The sequence below is a fragment of the Acomys minous genome (genome assembly GCF_964271855.1).
Source record: "Acomys minous genome assembly, chromosome: 14".
NCBI classification, from domain to species: Eukaryota; Metazoa; Chordata; class Mammalia; order Rodentia; family Muridae; genus Acomys; species Acomys minous.
The window spans coordinates 34,572,590-34,598,660 of record NC_140496.1 but is presented as its reverse complement, the minus strand read 5'-3'; the positions used below and the strand labels follow the sequence as shown (position 1 = coordinate 34,598,660).

Genomic DNA, 26,071 nt, shown 5'->3' with positions numbered 1-26,071 from the left:
TAATCTGGCTTCCTCCCAGTGTGAATCCCCAGACACTTGCACTGTATGGATGTCTCTGCTCCAGCTGCTCATTTCTCATGGATGCTGCTGGACCTCTGCTGTGGATGAATCCTCATAGTCCTCTCTTTTCCTTCCCCTCACCAAGCTGGCAGGAAATCCATTCCTATTCCCTGCTTGGCTTAGTGATTGGCTGTTAAGCTGTTTTATTGGTATTATGAGAGGACAATTGGGGGAGGGAAAGTTTAGACAGCCTGAAGACAGTACATTCTCAGAACAAAGATTGAAACCAGCCTGGCAGGGAGAGCACAGAAATAAACATTATAATCTTTACACAGTACACATTGACATAATGTCTATGAGAGAAAGAGAGGGAGAGAGGGAGGGAGGAAAAGACAGAGAGAGAGACATAGAGAGAGACAGAGAGAATGAGAGAGAGAGAGAGAGAAGAGGAAGGGAGAGTAGAGGAGTGGAGGGGAGAGAAGAGCAGAGGAGAGGAGAGGAGAGGAGAGGAGAGGAGAGGACAGGAGAGGAGAGGAGAGAGGGGGCACCCATGGGAACCGCTGTCATTCAAACCATGTCAGTCCTATACTTGAAGCATCTAGAGGCTAGGAAAGGATGACTGCTTCCTCCCAGGTGCTGAGACCACTCTGGGTACCACAGTCAGCATCTGCCTGCAACTCAGCATCAGCAGCTCACCAGCATCTGCACACCCCAGTGCACCCTATGATTATTATAATCTAGGCTACTCAGCTTGGTTCCTGTACTTATTGTTGAGAGTCTTGTTGTATACCCAGCTGCCCTCATGGGAATCCTCCTGCCTGCAACACCACTCCCAGCTTTAATCAATTTTAATAGAAAATATTTAAAAATCAGAGACAGGATCTTATTTCTCTCTCTCTCTCTCTCTCTCTCTCTCTCTCTTTTGGTTTTTCGAGACAGGGTCTCTCTGTGTTAGCCTTGGCTGTCCTGGACTCACTTTGTCGACCAGGCTGGTCTCAAACTAACAGCGATCCGCCTGCCTCTGCCTCCAGAGTGCTGGGATTAAAGGCATGCACCACCACACCCAGCTAGCATCTTATCTATCTTTCATCTCATCATGCTATCTGTGTTACACACTTATCTGGTTGTTCTCATAAGATATCCTGACTAAGGCCATGTGAGAGTCATAGGGTATGTTCTGATGTCCAGTTGGAGAGGAAGTCCATCCTGGAGAAGGCATGACATCAGGAGCCTGATGCATTTGGTCTAGTGTCCAGAGGATCAGAAAGGTGAACATACCTCTGCAGCTTTTGTTTGCTTTTTGTTCGGTCCAGGACCCCAGCATATGGGATACAGCCATACACATAGCTAAGGTGGGTTTCCTCATTCCAATGAACTTAATCTAGAAGATCCTTCACAGGCTTGCTTGCCCTAGGCTTGTGTCCTGAATCCCTCTAGATCACAGCAAGTTGACAGCATCAACTAGCACACTGTCCAATCAGCAGTCACTATAATATGTTGAGTGATCATGGCTTAACATTACTCAGTTTAGTATTAGTATCTACAGTGAGCACTTTACACACATTCCCACAAGAACACAGAAGTTGGGCATTACTGCACTAATAATACCAGCGAAAATCAGAAGACAACATGCTCGGTACCTAAGGTCTAACAAGAAGAATGTGCAAGGCTCATCTTCTTGAATACTTTGGCTTGTGCTATAGCTTCCAGGCAAATACCTCTGGGAATCATGGGGGGTTTTTGTTTTGTTTTGTTTTCTTTGGTGTTTTGTATTTTTATTTGTTTGTTTGGGGACACTGGATTTAAAAAGAAGAGTGGAGACTAGCTTGCCCACACTGAGAGAATGCTGTTTTGTGTGGACAAGGGAGTATTGACTTTACATGGGGAATTCCAGGGGCTTTTAACACATGCAAACAGGATGCTGTAGGTTCTCCTATGGACTCCCAGCCACATTCAGAACCTGCCTTTGCCCAGAGTCTCCCACTGTGGACTGCTTGATGTCTAAAGTTGAGATGACAGATTTGTGTTGTTTAAAATTGTCATCCTTTCAGCAGTTTAAAAATTGCTGCTCTGGAAGTACCAGGAAGTTTTCCTTACATAGACTTAGTTCCTTGTTTCTGCTCTGTAGGACGTGCTTCTGTTCTTTGCCTATTCTCAGAATGACAGGAGGGGATATGTTCCTGTTGCTGTGGACTAGGGGCTGGGCAGCTTCCTTCATTCCTTACCAATGGTAGTATCACCCTGTTCTCTGTCTCCTGAGTGCAACTGTATTATTGCCAGTTTTGCTATTTCAAAGGGACACAGCTCTGGCTCCCTTTATTGTCTCTTCTGTACACAGGGAAGTGTTTCTAGCAGGAGAGTAAGTTGATAACTGGCTGGTATGCAGTCAGGGACCCTCTTGAGGGGAGCAACATTGTAGATTGTAGGGAGCATAGCTCATTTCTATCCTTGCCTGTGTGGAATTGCTCATGGGAGTGGATCTGCAGCTACATAGTCCACAGCAACACAATCAACACAAATTTCTGTCAATACATTTTGTACTTTAATTTTGACTATTTGAGAATTTCATAATGGCACCTTCTTTAATTTTAATATGTGTTTCCCTGTGGGTCCCCCAGAATGCATGTATGTTGTTGATAGTTTGTTTGTTCTTTTCCTTACACAGCCAAGATGATGTGGAACAGTGTGGGAGAGACAGGCCTGATTGCTCAGCACAATGCCTCATGGGAAAGCATCACTGGAGCCTTATAGCATTTGCCTATTAAATATGATTATTAAACTGAATCAACTTGAAGTGCTGTTCACATAGGGATCTACTCAATGAGTCCTTGTGAAGGAGGTACAGATTGTTCTCACTTACATAATTTAAATGTTACTTAAGGCTACAGAAGTGCTCAGACTTGGATGTGACTTTCACAAAGGTCTCCTGCATCGCGCTGTTGTTCATGTGGTAATCACATGTTGATGTCACAGATGTACTTTTCAGTAAGCAACAAACACAGTTTTAACCAGCTCCCCTATGGAGAAAGGAAAGCTAACAAGGAGGATGCCACCACGACCTCCTTTACAAGTACTAAATTTTCAGGAACAAGCATACTGATAGACAATCACTTGTCAGTGGTGGATCCGGCATTCACTCCCAGGGTCCTCAGGTTGAAGAGTGAGATGACACATCACTGGTTAAAGGGCCTGAGTAGGCCGGGCGTGGTGGCGCATGCCTTTAATCCCAACACTCGGGAGGCAGAGGCAGGCGGATCGCTGTGAGTTCGAGGCCAGCCTGGTCTACAAAGTGAGTCCAGGACAGCCAGGGCTACATAGATAAACCCTGTCTCGATAAACCAAAATAAATAAATAAATAAATAAATAAATAAATAAATAAAATAAATAAAATAATAAAGGACCTGTGTAGAGACATTTGTGCTCCTCCTATAGTTCTGGGCTCTGAGATGCTCCTTTGGGCCAAAGTGGAAGGCAGAAAAGACCTGATATACAGCTGTGGTACCTCTGCATCCCTCTAGTGGACTTATCCTGAATTGCATGGGGGAGAAGCACAGCTCCTCAGAACTGCATACATAAAATGCTATAAGAAGTGGCTTTCTTCAGTTCACCTTATAAAGCTTATTGCAGCCCATGCGTTTATTCATATCATGGGGGTGGGACAACTGCTTGCTTTCCCACAACACTCATAGAGGTCAGAGGACATCTTGGGTGACTTGATTCTGGCCTTTTGTCCTGTGGGGCTCAGGGATTTCACTGAGGTTTTGGATTTTCCAGTGACCAGCTCACCAGGCTGAGCCCTGTCATGTGTCCCCTATTTGACTTAAAATTATCAAGTTATAGTGACCAAATAAATGTGCAGCATTGATAAACCACATATGGTATGGATTTTCTGTAGACGCAGTATTGAAAACAGATTGTTGGTAACTGAAAAAAGCAGTTAAAAGCACATTTAAATATCTGGAGTTGCAGCTTTGTTCTCTCTGTCTTGCAGAGTTTACAGAAAGAGCCGTTCCTCTAACTATTTTTAAAGTCTTTTCTCAAATAACAGCTAATTTATTTGGTTTTCTACAATTAAATAATGAGTGTTATTTAGTTCTCTGATACAGTGTAATTGTTAAAGAAAAAGTTTTGACTCAATACAAACCCTTTTTACTTTTCAAAGTGCTTTCAGACTACTGGTACAAAAGATCACAGTGGTTTCCACAGTTTTAGTGTCTACAGAAGTTTGTTGTGCTCTGGAACCATACATCTAACTACAAAGAAAAGTACCTGAACCCATAGGTTTCTATTTCAGTAGGACCAAAGAACTGTAACCTTAAGGAAAAAGCTCAATGGATCCATACACCATACATAAAGTACTCATTGATTCTGTAACCCCCATCTGCCTTCATGTTTTGACTGACCTCAAAGCCAAAAGCAAACCCTACTGATAAAGGGGAAATCTGAGCTCTTCCGCCAGTGGTTTATGGCCTTGGATCAGTGTGGATAAGGTATCTCAAAGTAGACTAAGGGATCCTTCAGCCACCAGGAGGACAACACAAGAGTACCAACCTAGAGTCAGCTGCCACGTAATTACACTTTGATATCAGAAGGCTGGACCAGAAGTGTCAGCAGGCACCTGAGCAGAGGTAACCTAAGTCCTCACTCTGCATGGCAACTTCAACAGCAGCATGGAGCCATTAGCCCTAAGAATCCAGAGGTGAAATGGAAAGATAAAGAGGGAGCCTGTGCTCTCTCTGAAGAGCCAGCAGAGCTTTGGAAGAGGTTGAAACTGGAGCAGAGTGAAATGCAGCTTGGATGTGAAGAATCTAAGAAAGATCAACTATGGAAACCTCAGGAAGAAGATCCAAGACAACTAAAGCAGCAAGTGTGCAAAGACTATCAGGAACTGGGTAGGATGAGGTGAAGTTTGCACATGGGATGAAAGGTCACTAGTGCCCTAGTACAAGGAAAGTGTTCAGTAACACCACGAGAAAAGTCTCTAATGTTGTTGCAACACCTTCAGACTGGTGATCAACTGCACTCTGACAGTCACAGAGATCACACAAGCCCTGTGGACACCTACAGGAAGATGAGATTCTATATTGCAGTTTCATAGATCAGAAACAACACAAGCAAGTGAAAACAGTGCCTGTGCAGGAACAAGGGCAGGACACTAGCCAGTTAAAAGTGAAAAGAGAAGTTCAGTGGAGAAAATTTCTTACACTGAGAAGAGTGAAAACAAGTTTTCTGGGACAAACACAGGTACAATGTGCATACACGGTAGCAGCAACGCCATTCTCAACAACTACATCTCAAGACCAACCCCTGAGGCCGGGAAAAGGATAGTGAGGACCAAGAGATGGGCAGTGGACACCATCAGAGCCCTGATGTCACAGCAGGCATGGAAAAGAATATTAGAAGTGAAGTAGCCCCATGGACACAAGGTGAGATCCTAAGTGCAGCCTCAAACTTCAAATTCCTGGAGGAGACAAGCAGATGCCAAAGGACACCCAGAGCTCAAACATGACATCATCAACTTTTAAATGAGCCTTCTCATGGAAAGAAATGAAAACCAGATACCCAAGAGTTCACACATTTAACACGTGATGTTCTCCTACCATTTCTGGAATGTAATTAAGATAAGGGTCATCCTGAAACAAGGCTTTATGACAAAGACACAGAGAAGGACATTTTCGCTCAATGAACTGCCTGTCTTCCTGAGGAGAGTTGTCAGACCAGGACTTTTCTGATATTGAAGAAAAACAAAGGACAGACTGCCTTTGCTTAAAAATTGTTTATATAATGGTAAAAAGTCTGTACAGTATTTCCAAGGAAAGGATGGTGGTTTTATGTTAAATATAAAAAAGTAAAAGCAAAAAAAAAATTAAACAAGAGACTGAGATTTGGGCTTCCATAGAAAGATGAGGTATTTATAACAGGCTAACTAAATGATGCAGGAAAAGCTTAATAGAACAGGTTGTAGGAAATAACTTCTGACCTATTAACTCTCTGCCAAACTTAAAAAGGGCCAAACTAAACAGAGCCATCTTGTCTAGCACTTCTGTAAACTCAAGGCTTATGGCACCAATCTTTTTGTTTGTTTGATTTTTTATTTAATTAATTTATTCAGATTCCATCTCAATTGGTATCCCCTCACTTGTATCTTCCTGTTCCTCACTCCCTCCTTCTTTCACCCTATTCTACTCCCCTAGGTCTGTGACAGAAGAGGACATCCTTCCTCACCATATGGTCATAGCATATCAAGTCTCACCCTGGTATCCTGTTTATCCTTTCTCTGAGTGCCACCAGGCCTCCCCACCAAGGGACAGTGGTCAAATATGGGGCACCAGAGCTCGTGTCGGATTCATCCCCAATCTCCACACAAATGTGGAGAATGTGCTCTTCATTGGCTAGATCTGAATAGGGGTGCTAGGTTTACTGTATGCATTGTCTTGGTTGGTAGAGTAGCTTGAGCAGACCCTCCTAGGTCCAGATCTCCCAGCCTTGATGGTCCTCTTGTAGGTTTCTAGGACACTCTGGTCCTTCTATTTCCCCATTCTCCCATACTTCTGCTACCCAGAGTCCCAATAGGAAGTCTCCACATCTATCCCAATCTCCTGCTAAGGGAAGACTTTCAACACAGCCCTTTTGGGGTAGTGTCCAATTTTAAATGAGGATATACCATGTGTGTCTCTATGGATCTAGGTTAACTCACTCAGGACAATCATTTCTAGTTCCTTACATTTCCCCACAAATTTCAGAATTTCCTTGTTTTCAATAGCTGAGTAGTATTCCATAGTGTAAATGTGCCACAGTTTCTTTATCCATTCTTCCACAGAGTGACATCCAGGTTGGCATTCCAAATAAGGCAGCTATGAACATGATTGAGCTATGACATCCATCTTAAAGAAAAAAGACACCTAGTTAAAAGAAAACTGATTGTATCATAATGCTAATTTTTAGTTCTTATAAAAGTTGTTGTTTGCTCACTTTGTTTTGGTTAGTTTAATATGCTTATGTAATTAAGGAAGATATTTTTTCACTGTACTATAAAATGTTTGAAATAAATGATCAAAGTTAATGAGGAAATGATTTTGTGTATAAAGACACAGGTGAAAGACACAGGTTGTCAGAGAAGGCTGATGTGCTTCCTCTCTGTCCCTCTCTCATAGAACAATAGTAAAAGGTGTCCCTTGTCTGATTCCTTCATTGCCACTCTTGCAGCCCGGTCCTCACCCTGAGCTGGACTCCAGCACATATGCATAAACCAAGCTGCATTATGAGATCTACAGCTGATTGCTGATTATCCTGCTTCATTACCTCTCTACCAGATAGACAAAATGCTGCCTTGAGTACACATGAGGTACTTAATGTTCCTTTTTTTTTTCAAGACAGGGTCTTTCTGTGTAGCCTTGGCTGTCCTGGACTCGCTTTGTAGACCAGGCTGGCCTCGAACTCACAGCGATCCGCCTGCCTCTGGCTCCCGGATGCTGGGATTAAAGGCGTGCACCACCACGCCTGGCTTTACTTAATGTTTCTTATATTCTCTTCTAATAACCATTTTAACGTTATATTGTTAAATGTGTTGACAAAACAGGACACATTGGGGGTACATCTCCTACTCCTGGTCTTGTAGTAAGGAGGCTGACCCATGAGAATCAAGAGGTCCAATGGAGCCTTGACTAATAACTGACATGCAAACCAGGCTGGATAACAAACAACATCTCAAGGGAATTGTGAAAATATGAAAACTAAAACCAGGACAACTACCCACCACCTTTTCACAGACACCACAACAGCAAAAGTATGATCACAACCTGACTTATATATAAATGAAAAATGGACCACTTAGGTGATGGGATCCCATCCTATACACTGCAGCAGAAAAGTACTTGTCATCACGGGACAGTGCAGTGCAAACAGAAGATGAACAGAAGACACAGGAAGCATGTAAGGATGTCCTAATAAAGTCTGTAAATGGACTTGCCACGTGATATCTAAAGTCTTTCTCTCTCTCTCTCTCTCTCTCTCTCTCTCTCTTTTTTTTGGTTTTTCAAGACAGGGTTTCTCTATGTATCCTAGGCTGTCCTAGACTCGCTTTTGTAGACCAGGCTGGCCTCGAACTCACAGCGATCTGCCTGCCTCTGCCTCCCGAGTGCTGAGATTAAAGGCATGCGCCACCATGCCCGGCCTAAAGTCTTTCTCAAAGCATTCATACAAATAGGGTTTTTCTCATATATGAGTTTTTTCCTACTGCCTGATATCAAAGGTGTTAAAATACTTCAGACCTAGGGACATAGCTGAGCAAGTTCATTCCCAGAACCAAGGTGAGCTTTTTGATAACTTCCTGTTATTCCTGCTACAAGGAGATTAAAAGGATTAATCCTCTTGGAAACCAGCACACAGATGCTCAGTCTCTCTCTCTCTCTGTCTCTCTCTCTCTCTCTGTCTCTCTCTCTCTCTCTGTCTCTCTCTCTCTCTTTCTCTCTTCCTCTCTCTCTCTCCGTCTCTGTCTCTCTCTCCCTCCCCTCTCTAACACACACTTACACTCACATGCACACTGACATTACATAATAAATTAAAACAAGTAGTTAAGCAAATATTTTTACCCATAATTATTTTTCTCATTCGTTCCTGTAACTCAGGTGTTGAGGCACCTAAAGGCTTGTTTACCTACAGAGTTTTCCTCTATCATAAATTGGTTCATGTAACAGAGAGCAAGCATGTAGGCTTGAAGTCAGAGAAATCAATCCTTCTCAGTTGGTGGTATCATTTGGGAACTCTTAAGAAATGCTGCCCTGCTGGAGGAAATACATCACTTGGCATGATTAGCTTTCTCAGTTCCCACTCTCTGCTTCATGCTGCAGGTGCAAGGTGTGAGCTCTGAGCTTCCTGCTTGGATGGCTGATGTGTCACACTTCTTGCATGCTGTTCATGATGATCCCATATCCCACGAAACATAAGCCAAATTAAACTTATAAATGAACCTTACAAGGCAACTTATAAGTTACCTTAGACATTATGTTTGGTCACAGCAACAGAAAAGGCACTAATACACAACCATAAAGTTTTACACCTGCATGCGTTATTTTAGGTAATTGAAGGGAACTGTGAAAGCTAAGTGAGTTACCTTATTGTTTAAATTCACTGGGCGCTGTCCATAGGAGTTTGTAGTCCAAAGATAACAGAGAGGGGCATCATACTGTTTGAATAGGTTGTTGATGCATGTCCCATTCTTTTCTCCAAAATAAATATTCTATGTAATTCAATGAAAGTCTGTACGCGGAAAATCTTACCAAATACTTTTTATTCATAGACTCCTGACAGTAGGAATCTTTTCAGGTCCTGAAAAACATTGTGATATGCAAAGGCTTTAACACACTGATTACACACAAAAGGTTTTGTGTTTGTTTCTGCTTTTGGTTTTTCGAAACAGGGTTTCTCTGTGTAGCCTTGGCTATCGAAGACTCATTTTGTAGTATTGCTTTTTTGTTGTCAGCCTATGTCTTCCCTAGTGTTATTATTGCTGCAAAGAAACATGACCAAAAAACAAGTTGTAAGAAAAGCTTATTCAGGGTACACTTCCAGATTGCATTCTATCACTAGGGCAAGCAGGCATGGAAGTCAAGCAGGACTGGAAACTGGAGGCAGGAGCCGATGCAGAGGACATGGAGGAAAGCTGCTTAGTTTCTTGCTCTCCTTGGCTTGCTGACTCAGCCTTCTTTGAGAAGCCAGGACCACCAGCCCAAAGGGGGCAACACCTACAATAGACCTTCCCCAGGGATCACTAACAGAGAAAATGTCTTATAGCTGGAACTCATGGAGGCATTTTCTCAACTGAGGTTCTCCACGCCTGAAGACTCTAGCTTGTGACAAGGTGCAACAAAAAAAAAACAACCAACACAGCCTCCATTTAATCATAGGTTGAAACTAAGCTCAAGTTCCCAGGTCCTAGGGGAGCTCTGGACTTCACAATAGCGGACCAGATTCTATTAGTCATCTTTGTACGTCAGTGCGTAAAAAAGCGGCTCTGTGGAGGATAGGTCCTTGGGATTGTGAGGTCATGAAGCATTGGTGAACAGAGATAGGCAAGTAACAAACAGAGCAACTCAAAATTGAGTGTATTTTGCAGCTAAGTAGTCTCAGTTGTTAAACATACATCACAAAAGCAGAGGCGCTGTGGTTACATTTTCCCACAGAGCAGGCTCAAGGAAGTCAGTGAGCAATCAGGCACACACAGTTCAGGTGCAGAATGCAAAGTTGTTGTGTTGTCATCTTTTGAACTACAACTTAGAATGAAACAATACAAGGGACAGACACACAGCAAAGACATCATCACTTCTACGTTCCTGGCTTGGGATCAATATGTATGTGTTCCCTTTGTCCAGGGTCAACATTCTACCCCTAACAAAACCTGCGCCTAGCACCTGTGTGCCAAGACAGTTTTTTCCTTTTCTTTAGTTCCATTATCTCACAACTGAGCATCATGATTTGGAATTTTTGAAATCCACTCTTTCTTTGTAAGCCATAATATAACTTATTAACTAATGATTAATTTCTACTTACACCTCTTTCAATAAGAGGAAGTGAAGCAGAACTACTCTGGACCTGGGCAGCACCTGGCTGCAATCCCGAGTCAGGGTCGGGTCGTCTCAAAGGAACGCTCCTGCTAAAATGTCCAGATTTGGGAGTACAGTAGTGGTAAGAAGAAAGAACAGATTCCAGCACAATGAGGGAAAAGAACTTCAGGTTTTCTCCTGGCAGAAACGTTAGTGCCAGTCCAGGACTCTCTCACCTTTTGAGGGGTAGTGGCCTCAGGCCTGTGTAGTATTTGTAATACAGACTCCACTGGAGGGAGGAGTAATGATTCCTCCTAACCACAATTTCTCTTACTCATCTTTTATTCCTCAAAACATAATGCCTCTTGTTAATCACACACACACACACACACACACACACACACACACACACACACACACATACACACACACACAGAACAAAAACCCAAATGGGTATGATTGGTTAGACTGAAAAACCTACATCTGGTTTCCATTGACAAAGATCACCTGCATAAGGAAAGCCCCTATCCCTAAATCCTGATGGGTGGCAAAATGTAGCTGTAACTCCCCTCAGATGATTATGGTTTTCAAGTTTAAAAGCTCTCTAACGTTCTGGCTCAGGGGTGGAGGTCTGTGTGTTGTAGTTCAGGTCCCATGTATGTTCAGTGGTCCTGATCCATCAGTAGTGCCTTGATTACTATACACTCTTGTGTGTTTCAGTGACTTGGGGTGTGAGCTGTGTTGGATCTCAGTAGACCCCATAACACAAAGGCCTTACCTCATTCTTTCCATTCACAGAACTTCTCTCCAGTACAACTTCCTTCATGATGATGAGCATTATAGAAATGTACAGCGGCATCACGATGTAAATACTTTCATTAGGCTGTTCTTCCTTATGAATTCTTTCATGATGGAATGTACAAAAGCCTTATCATATTCATTGCACTCATGTTTCTCTCCTGTATGAATTCCTTCATGTTTTTGAAGATGCCTGCGACATGCAAAGGCTTTACCACATTGGTTACATTCATAGGGTTTCTCTCCAGTGTGTGTTCTTTTATGTACTGAGTGACTACTGTGACATGCAAAGGGTTTACCACTTCGATAGGGCTTTTCTCCAGTATGTATTCTTTTATGCCTTTGAAAATGACAGTTATACACAAACTTTCTACCACATTGGAGATTTTCATTAGGTTTCTCTCTGCTATGAGTTAATTTATGTATTGGGAGACTTTTTTTTTTACTACAAAGACCCTCAATTTGAAACTAAATTAAACATATAAATGGACATTAAAGCTAATGGCATAGCAATTTAGGAGCTTAAGGCAAGATTTAATCTAAAGGAATTTAGAAAAATAATGAAGGCATGTAATTTGAAATATAGATTGTGCAAAAATATGAAATGCATCAATAACTTAAAGTAGTTTTTGAAGCCTACACTACTGGGGAAAAGAGGCTTATGATCTTAATGCCAGTATTAAAACAGACAGAAGCAGTGCAGAGCTAATGAACAACTCACTATTTACAGAAGGATGGCAACAACATTCACACCATGTGATCTTGCTGACTGCCGGACTGAAAGCTCTTGGCTAGAAGCAACAGAGAAAATGCACCAACATGTTACTTTAGAAAATAAAGGGTCACTTTAATAAAGTAATTCTGCCAGAGGAAATAAAGCCCTGAGTGTAAACATGGGCTGAGCTCTACAACACCAAATCCCAACCAATCCATTCATAGTACTAAATATACAAAGTCAGCATGGTCTTTTTAACACAGTACTGTTTATAATAGTTCAAACACAATCCTTACCATGCTCAACTTCAAATATATAACAAATATTTTTTTTTGAGACACAGGGTATTTGTTTATGAATTATAAGACCTATATACAATGAATGACATACCTACACAATCAAGTATTTTAATATGCTTCTTAAATGCAGTGACCTTATTCACACTATTCTGAATTGACCTCGTCAGGTTTCAAAATGTATTTGGAAACTATTATAGTGTGCAATGTCATTACGATATTGGATACGTTCACAGGATTTGCTTCCAGTGTGTGTTCTCTCATGCCATTGAAAATCACTGTGACATAAAAGGCTTTAGCACATTGCTTACATTCATGGAGTTTCTCTCCAGTGTGTGCTCTTTTATGTACGTGGAGACTATGAGATATGGAAAGGATTTACAACACTGCTTATATTAATACGGCTTCGCTCCACTGTGTATTCTTTTATGTATTTGGAAATTACTGCATTGTGTAAAAGCTTTACCACATTGACTACATTCATAGCGTTTCTTTCCACTGTGTGTTCTTTCATGATTTTTTAGACAACTGTGTTGGGCAAAGGCCTAACCACATTGGTTACATTCGTAGGGTTTCTCTCCAGTGTGTGTTCTTTTATGTATGTGAAGACTACTCTGATGTGCAAAGGCTTTACCACATTGCTTACATTCATAGGGTTTCTCTCCAGTATGTGTTCTTTCATGATTTTTAAGATGACTGTTTTTCACAAAGGATTTACTACATTGCTTACATTCATAGGGTTTCTTTCCAGTATGTGTTCTTTCATGAGTTTGAAGAGTACTGTGATGTGCAAAGGCTTTACCACATTGCTTACATTCATAGGGTTTCTCTCCAGTATGTGTTCTTTCATGAATTTGAAGATGTCTACGCTGTGCAAAGGCTTTACCACATTGCTTACATTCATAGGGTTTCTCTCCACTGTGTGTTCTTTCATGAGATTGAAGACTATTGTGATGTGCAAAGGCTTTACCACATTGCTTACATTCATAGGGTTTCTCTCCAGTGTGTGTTCTTTCATGAGTCTTAAAATGACTGTGTTGGGCAAAGGCTTTACCACACTGCTTACATTCATAGGGTTTCTCTCCAGTATGTATTCTTTTATGAGTTTGAAGATTACTGTGCTGTGCAAAGGCTTTACCACATTGCTTACATTCATAGGGTTTCTCTCCACTGTGTGTTCTTTCATGAATTTGAAGATGAATGTGCTGTGCAAAGGCTTTACCACATTGCCTACATTCATAGGGTTTCTCTCCAGTGTGTGTTCTTTTATGCTTTCGGAGATTATTTTGACATGTAAAGGATTTATCACACTGGGTACATTCATAGAGTTTCTCTCCAGTATCAACTCTTTCAACTCTTTTAGGATGACTGTGATATGCAAAGGCTTTATCACATACAGGATATTCGAAGGGTTTTTCTCCCGTTTGCTTTCCCTCGTTTCTGCAAAGATAATGGGCACATTTGAAAATTTATTACTTTCAGTACACTTATGAATCATTTATCTGTATGAACAAATTTTACAGTTTGGTCTAATGATAAAAAATAATCAGATCTTATCACTTTGTTTACGTTTATGGTGCTCCCCTTCTTTGTGGGTTGTTTTGAGACTTTGGGGATAACTGTGATGGTAAGAGCATTTATTACATGGTTCACGTTTATAGCACCCTTTTTCTATAGGCTTTCATGTACTTAAAGAAAACAAGAAGAACTCAGAGCTTTACCACATTGATTCCATTCATAAAATTCCCTAAGGTGTGAGTCATACAGTTACAAGGTGAACCAGAACAAAAAGAATCTCCACATTCTTAGCACTCATAGGGATTTCCTGCATCGTGAGTCTCTGGATGGTTCTAACAAAGGTGGAAAACCAGTGAACTGAAAACTTGCATGACATTCAGAAAGTCTACTCAAAAGTGGGGACTACTACATAGCTTCTCGTTGTTCTGGGCAACAGAGGTATGGTGCTTCTTTTAATACCGCTTTGCTCACATGGCCTGTATCCATTGTGACATAAGATATAGCTATTAAAAGAGGAATAACAAGTGAAAGGGCTCCACATTGCAGTCACACACTTAGATCTTTGTTCCTCATAGACATGTGGTGTAAGGATTAAGGTTTCTCCACAACAACCTTCTTGACTCTCACAAACTGTCCCCTCACTAAACTGCTTTACTATGGACTATGTGCTTATTAGAAAGTGTTGAACATATACTTATCACTTATCCCATAGGTATACCTTCTGTGCACATTGAGATACATGCTACACATATAACACGCTATGACACTAAGGGAGCCAGGTGTGGTGGCACACACCTTTAATCCCAGCACTTGGGAGGCAGAGGCAGCTAGAGTGCTGTGAGTTCCAGGCTAGCTTGGTCTACAAAGTGAGTCTAGGATAGTCAAGGTTACACAAAGGAACCCTGTCTTGAAACACCAAAAAAAAAAAAAGGCCTTCATGGACATGGTTTTGTGAGAATGTATTCATCCCCAATACACATAAAGCAGTGCTTTCCTTTAATATATGCAGGACATGTTACATTTTCTTGGGATGCATATTCATATCAGCTTGCACATGAGAATTACCTTGCATATCTTCTTGATCTTTGACACTGTTCTTCAATAGTGTGGTCTCTCCAATTGTATCCTAAAACATAGTACCAGAAAATATATGATATATCTTTGGAAATTGGGTCAAACTTACTATACTATCTTCAGTGACTCTTAGAACCATGCCTGACTTAATCACCTCATCCCTCCTCACTTTCAATTCAAATTACAAAAAAGCATCAATACTAAAGAAACACTTGCCCTGTATTTTAAAAATGGAAAACAAAAACTTTTGTAACAGTCTTACCTATAGTGGTGAGATTCCAATAGGTCTCCAGCATCACATCTTTGTAGAGATTTTTCTGGGAAAGATCCAGCAAAGCCCACTCTTCCCGAGTGAAGTTCACATGCACATCATCCAAGTTCACTGCACCCTAAAATGTCCCATACATGTGTACAACAGGAAGCATGATAGTGACCACACTGGAAATGTATAATTCTCTGACATAGAATTCATATAATTCTGGGCTTTGTTCACTTATTTCCTGACACAGAAGCTCTAATGTACTCAGCAGTCATGTTAGGTGACTTAGGTCACCTAGGAAATAGAATAAGATTCTTCTGTATCATTTTTGAACTCTTTGAATAGGATATAGCCTTTCAAGAGAAATGAAAATTAACAGATAAGAATAGAGAGAGAGAGAGAGAGAGAGAGAGAGAGAGAGAGAGAGAGAGAGAGAGAGGATTGTGAGAAGCATCAACAGTCCTGAGGCTACATCAGAAAAACTGTGTGAACTATTACTGAAGACGAAAAAGAAAAGGAAAGAAAAGAAAAAAGGACAAGCTGGTTTACTGGATCATCTCTTTAATAAGAGGGCTCAGGAGGCAGAGGCAGGTGCATCTCATTGAGTTGGATGACAGACTGGTCTATGCCATGAGCTCAGGGACACACAGAGGTACTTATTAAGACCTGACTCCTCTACAAAAATCAAGGAATGAAACAGAAATAGCCCAGATGACTTTACTGAAGTTCCTACAAAGAATTACACACTCACTCTAGTTCTGTATTCATCTTACAGATTCCTGAAGTGCCCAGCTTAAACTGTAACACTGATAAGATCGTACTACCAGCAAATGCATGTTACACATGGACAGATTTTTGGGAACCAGGCAAAGAAACTAATTCTCAGTACTCTCATTTTTTCTTTTCAGACTCTACCCATAAGGTTGAGGTGCCTAGAGCATCTCCATGCTGCCCCCATTCTGTTGGAAACCCCCTACTGTAAATTCCTCCTAGTTTCAAGAATAAATGTTTATGGCCCAAACACTTAAGATAAAAATTGCTGCATTGTGAATACAGCCTTGAAGAGAAAGCTCACCTCCCATCCTATGTGTTCCCTCCCTACTATAGCTTCTGCCTACATCCTGACCAAGCCTGGTACTCAAGGACAACTTCTCCATCTTGTTGGCAGGGCCAATCAGGTTCATGTTCCCAGGTCCAGAAGGCCACTCCTATCCTGATTGATGGAAACTTCCTGGCTCAACCCCTGAATCAAAATATGATTGGACAATGTTCTGGTTCCCCTTCCTCCACCTTTTTTTCCCCATCCTTTAAAAATATTGTACAGTCTCTGTTCAAGGATGCAGTTCAGATCCCAATGTGGCCGCATCCCTGTGCTCAGAAAATAAAGGTTTCATTTTCAGTTGTTCTACCTATAGTGAGTGTTTTTTGCTTCCACCTCAAACACAACAAGATAAAATATTAGCAATATAAATGTTGATTTCCTTTTTGATTTTTTTTTGTTTCTTTTTTTTTTTCCGAGACAGGTATTTTCTGTGTAGCTTCACTGTTCTGTTCTTCCTTCTTTAGACCATGCTGGCCTCAAATACATAGCAATCCACCTGCCTCTGCATCCTTGAGGACTGGGATTAAAGGTGTGCTCCACCACACCTGGATGCAAGGGTTAGTATTAAATGAATTACATGGGCAGGAGAGATGTCTCTGCAGTTCAGAGATCTTGATGATCTTGCAAATAATTAGCTTCAATGGCCACTACTTACATGCCTGCTCAAAACGACCCATTATTCCAAGTTCATGAGTTCTGAGGCCACCTACTGACTACTGTGAAGTCCAGGCACACATGGGGTGCACTGTAAACATGTTTTGGTTTTGATCACAAGTGTGGGATGAGAAACTGCCTTGTGTGAGGGTGTTTGGTGTTTGTCTATTACAAAAAGAACTGCCTCATGCGGGGAAATGTTCTTTACCATTTGAAAAACATCCTGTATGGACTATGGGAGAGTAAATATAGTCCAAATACGAAAGATAAATCCCTTTTGCATCGCTTTATATGGCCTGGCTACTCAGAATTGCTCCTGCCTTGAGATGCTCTTCAACAGAAACGCTTCTGAGAAGTCTGCCAGGATTCCGCTGTTGTCACTGCAGTCACATTTGCACTTTGGGTTTGCTATTTAATAGGTCAGCCGGAATCCTGATAGCTAAGAGTGGAACCTCCCTCCAAGGAACTGAGTGTAAGAAGGTGACCTCCATAGTCCCTATCAGCCTTTTTCTCTCCTAATGTGAATTGCTGGGTTGAAAGGGTGAGAGAGGCATTAATGAGCCCCAAATAAAGTAGGATTTTTAAAAAATTATTTATTTACTATTATGAATACATTGTTCTACCTGCATGTACACTTGCAAGACAGAAGAGGGCATTACGGATAGGTGTGAGCCACCATGTTGTTGCTGGAAATTGAACACGGGATGTTTGAAGAGCATGTGGTGCTCTTAACCACTGCTCCATCTTCCCTCCAGCCCTAAAGCAGGTTTTAAAAACATCAAAGCCTACAGTGCATATTCATGCCATAGGCAAAGACTCATATTCAGTCAAAAAAAATTCAAGACAAACACAAAAGGTAGGAAAAATGCCACACACCTGCAATCTAACAATTCAGAAGGCTCATCGAGTATTAATGTCAGGAATACACGCAATTCTGAGAAAGAGAATATATAGAATCTGCCAAATTTCAATATCCAAGATGTGGATGAAGGTCAGCACAACAGCATGTGCTTCACAAGTACAAGACCCTACGTTCCAGGCACATCAGACACTAATATACACGAAAAGAAACCAAAAGCCAGCAATGGTGGCCCATATCTAATCCCAGCACTCTGAAGAGAGTCAGGTAAACCTCTAGCTGGAGGTCAGTTTGGTCTACATAATTACTTTCAGGACAGCCAGAGCTAAACAGTTTGTCTTCAAAAACAAAAACAACAAAACTAACATTAGAACTACATTCGGCTAGCATAATAGCTTAGCACTGAAGAGCACTTGCATCCACTGTATCTCATGTCACTTAGGAAGCCTCTACAATGGTGAGGGCTTGAGCAGGGTACTGAGTGATCAGTTTCAACCACAGCACAGTAAACACAAAGACAGGAAGTAGGTTGAGTCTACAGACACTCAAGTCACATCCTGAAAGCCACAAATCACAATCAAGTGTTCAAAGACATCATCCTTTCTGGGAGTGTTTGTGTTTTTATTCCATCTGACTCTTGTCACCTTGGGCTCATGGTCATCCCATGATGAAAATGCATTTAGTCAACTTCAATGATCTGAATTGTCTGCAACAGCCTGGACACTGTCCAAATGTCCAAAGTCTCTTCTGACTCTCAAGACAATCTCTTGATGGCCACATCTTGTCAATTCAGAAAACAAGCTACAACTTTCTAATCTTCACTGGCATAGGATAGCCCTTCCCTTTTCAAAGAGAGGAATGTGTGCTGAGTGAGGGAAGATAGGACCAAGGCGAGAAACCATGATAGAAGGCAAAGAACAAATCCTCTAAGTCCGTCACAGGGCTTCAGTCTCATGGGGTTTAGATGTCCCTATCCCTAAAACCAATCTCTCAGATTGGTTACTTCCACTCCGTACATGCCTCTTACCATGGCTGACTTCTCATAGCTCAGTTAACTCAACATCTTGTCGTCTCCAAATACAACCCAGGCTTTTTTATCCTATGCCTTCAAGCAATGAACTCTCACAGTCTCCTCACTGGGGCTATGACTGTGGAAATAGAGAGCAGGAATAGTGCTAAACTGAAACCACAGAGGAAGAAGCCTCTTCCTTCCAGGAACAGTATAGCATGGGTGGGTGGTGCTGTAAATTGGGCTTCTATATTGGGATGGCTCATATCTTGCTTAGACCACAGTTAAAGCAGGTTTTGTATGAAGTTGCTTCCTGGGACTAGAAATAACTTGGCCTACCCTTCCCTTAATTCAAGACTTAAGAGGATCAAGTGTCACCCTTAGGGCATCTTCTTAGGCTTCCAATCCAGAGCAAAAGCCTGCCCTGGAATGGTGACCACCTCCTTGAAAGTTCCTGCCTCGGTTTCAGCATTGGACTGCATCTGATACTACCTACTGCGGTTCTTTTTCTACAAACCACAGACTCTGTGTTTATTTCTACACCATTTGTTACTTTTTTTACATTGCAGTCCTTAATGAGCCACTAGTAAAAATCATCCAAAGAGTCAATAGTCCACTTAGGAAATCAGCCCATTATTTAAAAATTCTGCCTTACTCACTTTCTCAGGGTAGGAGAAGATTAACAAAGATTTTGGACCCAAATATCACACAAATGACCACTAGCTGAAGAATTATGGCATCTATTTTCTACTGAAATCCTCTGGCCTGGACTTCCTCTGTCTGCATTGCTCTCAACACTCCTGATCGTCCACGTCCTAAAAGAACAGCTAATTAAACTCTGTATACACATTTCTATGACTTTTCCCATCTCTAGTCCTGATGTTTTCCATATTCGCCCAAAAGAGACCATCACCAGGTTCTGTCCGGCAGCAGCATCACTATTTGTGTACCACTTTTTAAAAAGTAACTTGCTACTCTGCTGCTGTGATTGAATCTTCTAACCTAAAGAAACTCAGGTAGCAAATGAGTTATTTGGATGGTTCTGTACAATCACAGCCCATTGTTTCAGGAGCTTAGGATACAAACTCATGCAAAAAGAAATGAAGTAAATAACTATGGGCAAACACGGCGTCCTCACTTTCTCTCTTGCTTGGCCACTGTCCCATGCTCAGCCAGCTCCCTTATCCAGCCCACGCCCACTTGCTTAGGGACACTGCCATTCTCATTGGAAAAGCCTTGCTATACCAAGGCTCTTCCTAGTTGTCCTCCTAGTTATAGGGTGTGGAGCCCCACTGATGGCTGAGCCTTATCTGCAGGTTGGTCCTGGCTGTAAAGATGTTGGCAGATGCAGTTGTTTGGGTTGCCAGTGGAACCCGCCCCAAGCTGGAGATTAGGTAGGATGTGTAGCCTGTTTGCTTTGAGATTAACATCTGGAGAAGGGGAGGCACAGAAGCTGGACTGACAAAGAAAAAACAGGACTTTGATTCTGCTGCCAAAAGTCCTTCACTGGGGGGCTGGAGAGATGGCTCAGAGGTTGAGAGCACTGACAGCTCTTCCCGAAGTCCTGAGTTCAATTCCCAGCCACCACGTCATGGCTCTCAACCATCTATAATGTGATCTGATGCCCTCTTCTGGCCTGTAGGTGTACATGCAGGCAGAGCACTGTATATGGAATAAATAAATAAATCTAAACAAACAAAGTCCTTCACTGGACAAGTAGAAGTGTCACCTCATGGCTGCACATGCTTTGATTTAGCTGTCTGTAGCCTGGGCTCAGACTCTTAGTTTGTCCCTCTGCTCATGGCTCAGTCTTCAGATTCTTCTTGGAAGTTCTTTGGTCTTGTTCCAAAGATAAGTTACTCACTGTCAGGCCCTGTCAAGAGCCCACAGTGTTTACTGTATGGCGTATTGTTTGCACATTAGGTGATCTCTCTCAAAGGCTGTGTTTACCTCTCCTTTGCCTTTCTGTGTCCCAGCTAGGCACACAACAGGGCCTTAATCAATGTTTACTCAATGAACCAAGACTGCATGATCCCTTCTACTATTTTTTCATACCCTAAAAAAAGGCTATTCCTGAGTCTTCAATAATTTTATTGAGAAACCAATACAATTGTTGACAGACAGAGCAAGCAGCCAGTCCGGTAGGGGCACGCCATCAACTGATGAATGTAGACACAGAAATGTTGTGAAATGAAGCTAATAAGGACACAAAGCAATAATATATCAGAAAGTGTTTAAAAACCTCAAAAAATTTGTTAACCATAGCAATCAATTTTACTACAAATCCAGCAAACACTGATTACTGCAAAAACTAGCAAATACAGATGTGCCACGAAAAGAGGAAAGGGGAGGCTCTGAGATCAAGAAAAGAAAATTAAAACTGTTTCTCCACAGAAATTCTTCAAACCAACAAAAACTCAAGGAACTCATAACATAATATAGTAAATCTTCAGAAGACAAAGATAAGTGAAGGTGCAAAGGAACATTGATTCCCCAGATGCAATTGTGAGGCTTCCTCCCTCTGTTTGTTAACCTAGGCCAACTATGTTTCCTGAGTCTTACTGCTGAATAAGCTCACCTGAAGACACCACATTAAGAGCAGTCAGACTCCATTTTGTGACAAGCATCTACACTTCCTTGTTAGCACATAGACCTCTACCCTGGTCCTGGGAGAATTCCCTGGACAGGGTCAGGCTCACCAAGAACTACTGATCACTAATAACGTTCCTACTCTAGGAAAATGGTTTGTGCCTTCAGTGCTGGGAAAAGTCTCTGTATCGGGTCAGGTTGACCACAAACTATGTTTATGTTCAGCATACTCTGAGACCTTGTTAATCCACAGACATTCCCCAGACCCCGCTCCCCAAGACCAACCCCAGGAACTGCATAGAGGAGAGAAGAGAGGTAGATCTGTAGCAGGGAGAACTGAGCAGGCAGTTTGCTTAAGGGAAACCAAGCGTTGATTGAACAACTAGCTAGAGGAACTAGTTGTTGAGATGGTGAGGAATGGAGGAAAAGGAAATACTCAGGCATAAGCGGTAGAAGCTGAAGGTCTTGAAGCCCAGGAGAACTTTTCTTCTGCCTCTCTATCTGTCTCCATCTCTGTCTCCTTTGCTGTCTGTCTGACTTCTCTCACCTTCCTTGCTTGCTGTCCTGCTATCTTCTTTCTTGCTGTTACCCATCTATCCATCCCTCTTGCCATTCCCTATCTATCCCCCTCTCTTGCTGTTCCCCATCTCACTCTAGCTTACTCTCTCATGTCTCTTACTTGCTTGCCCTCTCCTTGGGCCAACCCCAGATTTTATTGAAATGACGTTCAATTATTATGCTGTTACAGATTACATGATGATTTTTTCCTATCATTAACAATCACTAGGGCAATCAAAAATTAACAGAGTAACAAGGAAATATAAAAGTTCTGCAACCTAGAACAAAACATTTAACAAAAATCAATCAATTTTCAAGCAATGGGCAGCATGACCTCATCTTTATTTTTTAAACAATACACAGGAAAGTTTAATCATACATTTCCCCAGGCTACAGCCAATGTGTTTACAAGGTGCTCAGAGGATCATCATACCTTGAGCTAAATATTATTGAAAGAAAAACTTGACCTACTTCCAGTCTCAGACCAACAGCTGTGCTCTCCTAGGCTAACTGCCAAGGGATCCTCTGTCGTAAAATATCTGTAAAGCATGATGATCCAAACCCCATTCTAGGGCTCTCAAAACATATTCTAACAAATATTTCTACAGGTGACAGTATCTAGCCCGGTACTGTTAGGTCAAGGTCTTAACTTTCGTTCCTGCAGGTTCTGCTTGGGTGCTCACAGTCAGAGCAAGAATCTCTATCATTGTCTCAAGACTTTCGCAAGATGCTTTTTTCAGCATTCTCTGTGGGAAAGTTTTCCCTGTATGAACTTTCTAAGGGAAAAAACAGTTTTAGGAGAAACAGCAGATTTCTAAACAGCTTTACACTTGGACCATGCATAATATTCAGGGACAGTAGTGATCAGCCAGAGATCCTTGGAACTTTGTTGATCCAAGCCTCAACAGCTGTTCTAGATGTCTAGAGATCATGGTGGAGTGTCAGAGGCCTCTGGAATTTTACCAAGCAAATCCTCTATGACCTATCCTCCTGTCTGCGACAAGCAGCTACATATGCTGCTGTCCCTGGCCACAAGCTGGCCAGGACCAATCAAAGATCAGTTAGAAATGCTTTGTCTAGTTACTAAAAGGATCTGGAGTCAGAGCCTACCACCCTGTTGTCCTTACAACCCCCTGACTGAGCTGCTTGTGGTAAATAATTGAACCCTGAGAACATGATGGCTCACTATGAAGACATTGTGCATGGGACTAGGTGGGATGCCTCCAGACCTTCCCCACTCTCTGGTACCTGAGACCCAGTCACTACTCAGTGTTGGCCCTAGAGACGCTTCTTCCTCTCTTCCTGTCATCAGCACAGACCATCCCCATCCGCCCTTCTCCTCCTACCTCATCTCTTTGCCTGAGCCACTAACTATGGGCACACACACCCTGCTCAACCACAAGCCCTGATGGACAGATGACCAGGTAGCCTGCCCAAAGAGAGCCCACTATGTGTTTCTGTACACCCAATTCTCACACACTGTACAGAATACCAGGGAAAGCTTCCTCCCCACTTTCCATGTCTCCTGTGGAGAAAACAGACCATACCAACTGCCTCATATCTGAGTCAAGCCCCTATTTGGGCAGACACATTCCTGATCAACCACATTCCATGCCTGCCCAAAGCATAGGTAGGCTGTCAACAGATCTACAACCTTATCTTCTCAGCCCAGACCTTGATTTTCACAATTGCCCCAAGCACTGGACTGGACACCAGAGGCACCTTCCTCTAGCCCATCCCAGCCACACCTCCTGTGGATCCCTAAAGCCATCTCTCCCTGAACTCCTTTTGCCCAGCCTCTAAGAACAACAAACATTCTCCATGAACACAGCAGCCAAGCAGGACAGTAAAAAATCCAATACTCAGCCAAGACACTCTCAGACTATCCAGGGAGCAAACAGAAACCCGGAAACAATACTCCCACCTCTACAACACAAACCCAGAAATCAACACCTACACCAATAATCATGTCAAACCTAGATACCTAGATCGCAGCACAGGAGCATAATCAATAACAGGCAGGAGCTGTGTCACCAACAAGCACAAGCTATCATGGCACAGCAGGTCCTGAACATCCCAACATAGCTGAAGGCACCAGAAAAATACCTTCATAGAGATCTTTAAAGGAAATGAATACATCCCTTAAAGAGATCCAGGAAAATGCAAACAAGTAGAAAAACCCAATAAACCCCTTAAATAAAACTAAGATACACTAAAGAATGCTTGAATGAAGACATAAAACAGTGAAAATCTAAAAATGGAAATAGAAACAATAAAGAAGGCTGAAAATGGGGGAATCCTGGAAATGAAAGTCTTAGGACTACAAGGAAGGACAGTGGCAGGATTCCCTCTCAGATTGTGTATGAAAGGGAAATCTCAGGCACTGATGATACAATAGAAGAAAATGGAGACATTAGTTGAAAAAAAAGGATACAACCTAAATTTCCTGGCACAAAACATCTGGGGACTCTGGGATCTTATGAGAAGACCAAAACTATGACTAACTGCAATAGAGGAAGGAGAAAAATACCACCTCAGAGGTCCAGAAAATAGTTTCAACAAATCTATAAAAAGAAAAATTTCCTAACTTAAAGAGGATGTCTATCAAGGTACAAGAAGCACGCAAGCTGGGAGGTGCTGACGAACGCCTTTAATCTCAGCACTCGGGAGGCAGAGGCAGGCGAATCGCTTTGAGTTCAAGGCCAGCCTGGTCTACAAAGTGAGACCAGGACAGCCAAGGCTACACAGAGAAACCCTATCTTGAAAAACAAACAAACAAACAAAAAGAAGCATGCAAAATAACAAGATAGATTGGTCCAGGAAAGAAATACCCTATGCCACATAATAATAAAAACACTAGATATGAGAAAGAATATGAAAAGCTGCAACAAAATATAAAACACAACAACCAAGTAAAATATACAGGCTGACTTCTTAGAATTGTATCTGTCTCTCAATGCAGACTCTAAAAGCAGAACTGCTTGGACACATGTGCTTCAACCCGGATTACCATACAAGAAAAGTTTCAATCACCATAAATGGATAAAATAAGATATTCTCTGATAAAGTCAATTTTTAACAATATTTATCTACAAACATGGCCTGATACAACTTGGTAGAAGGAAAAATCCAACTCAAGGAAGTTAACAACGCCCATGAAGACACTGGACATAAATAACCTCACATTAGCAAAACCAAAAGAACAGAAGGTGTACATACATGCCATACACTTGCGACATACACACACACATATATATACACACTAACACACCACAACCAACAACAAAACACCAGGGATTAATAATCATTTTTCATTCATATCTGTCAATATCTACGACCTCAACTTACCAATAAAAAGACTCCGGCTTCCAGAATGGATGCTAAAACAGAATCCATCCTTCTACTGCCTACAACAAATACAGTTCAACAGCAAGGACAGACATCGCCTCAAGGCAAAGGGCGGCAAAAAGGGACTCTGAGCAAATGGACCTAAGAATCAAGCTGCTATGGCCACTTTAATATCTAAAAAATACACTTCAAACAAAAAGTCATCGAGAGATGGGAAGGACATATTCAAAGAAAAGAGTATCATGATATCTTTTAAATTCTTAACATCTGTGTCCCAACACCAGAGCACCCAACACCGTTAAAGAAACAGCCTTAAATCGCCATAGACCTTCATGCACTAATAGTGGGAGACTTCAGTATCTCACTCTTACCAAGAAACGGGTCCTTTAGGGGGAAAAAAAAACCCGATACCTACCCCAGGTAACCAAAGTTAAAAGCTAAAACAACCAAAGTTATATTTACAGAACATTCTACCCAAACACAATTGAATATACCCCCATCTCACAACTCATGCAACACTCTCCAAAATTAATGATACTCAAACGCAGTGCAAGTCTCAACAGATACAAAGACACTGTAAGTGACCTTGCAAACTATCAGAGCACCAAGGATTAAAGGGGCACACCATCACCAACAGACACAAGACAAAGCTTAGAAACTCATGGAAACTGAACAACTCTCCACAGAATGAAAAAAGGGTGAAGATAGCAGTGTGCAGGATGTGGTGGTGCATGCCCGCAATCCCAGCACT

The 26,071-nt window shown here is 41.8% G+C and overlaps 1 protein-coding gene and 1 pseudogene across 2 annotated transcripts in view; both read right to left on the bottom strand.

Annotated features, from left to right (window-relative positions):
• LOC311583112 (liver carboxylesterase-like) overlaps positions 1 to 11,400 on the bottom strand; it is a 34,910-nt pseudogene extending 23,510 nt beyond the window's left edge. Inside the window, exon 1 of the transcript in view lies at positions 11,320 to 11,400. The product of the transcript in view is annotated as a liver carboxylesterase-like (transcript). The remainder of the gene's footprint in view (positions 1 to 11,319) is intronic.
• Positions 11,401 to 12,881: 1,481 nt separating this feature from the next.
• Positions 12,882 to 15,238, bottom strand: LOC311583111 (uncharacterized protein; the record flags this gene model as incomplete). Its single annotated transcript, XM_084756428.1, has 3 exons — positions 12,882 to 13,790; positions 14,934 to 14,994; positions 15,205 to 15,238. 3 exons carry the CDS (start codon positions 15,236 to 15,238, stop codon positions 12,896 to 12,898), a joined length of 990 nt encoding a protein of 329 aa, XP_084612554.1. The 3' UTR covers positions 12,882 to 12,895.
• Between the last annotated feature and the right edge of the window lie 10,833 nt (positions 15,239 to 26,071).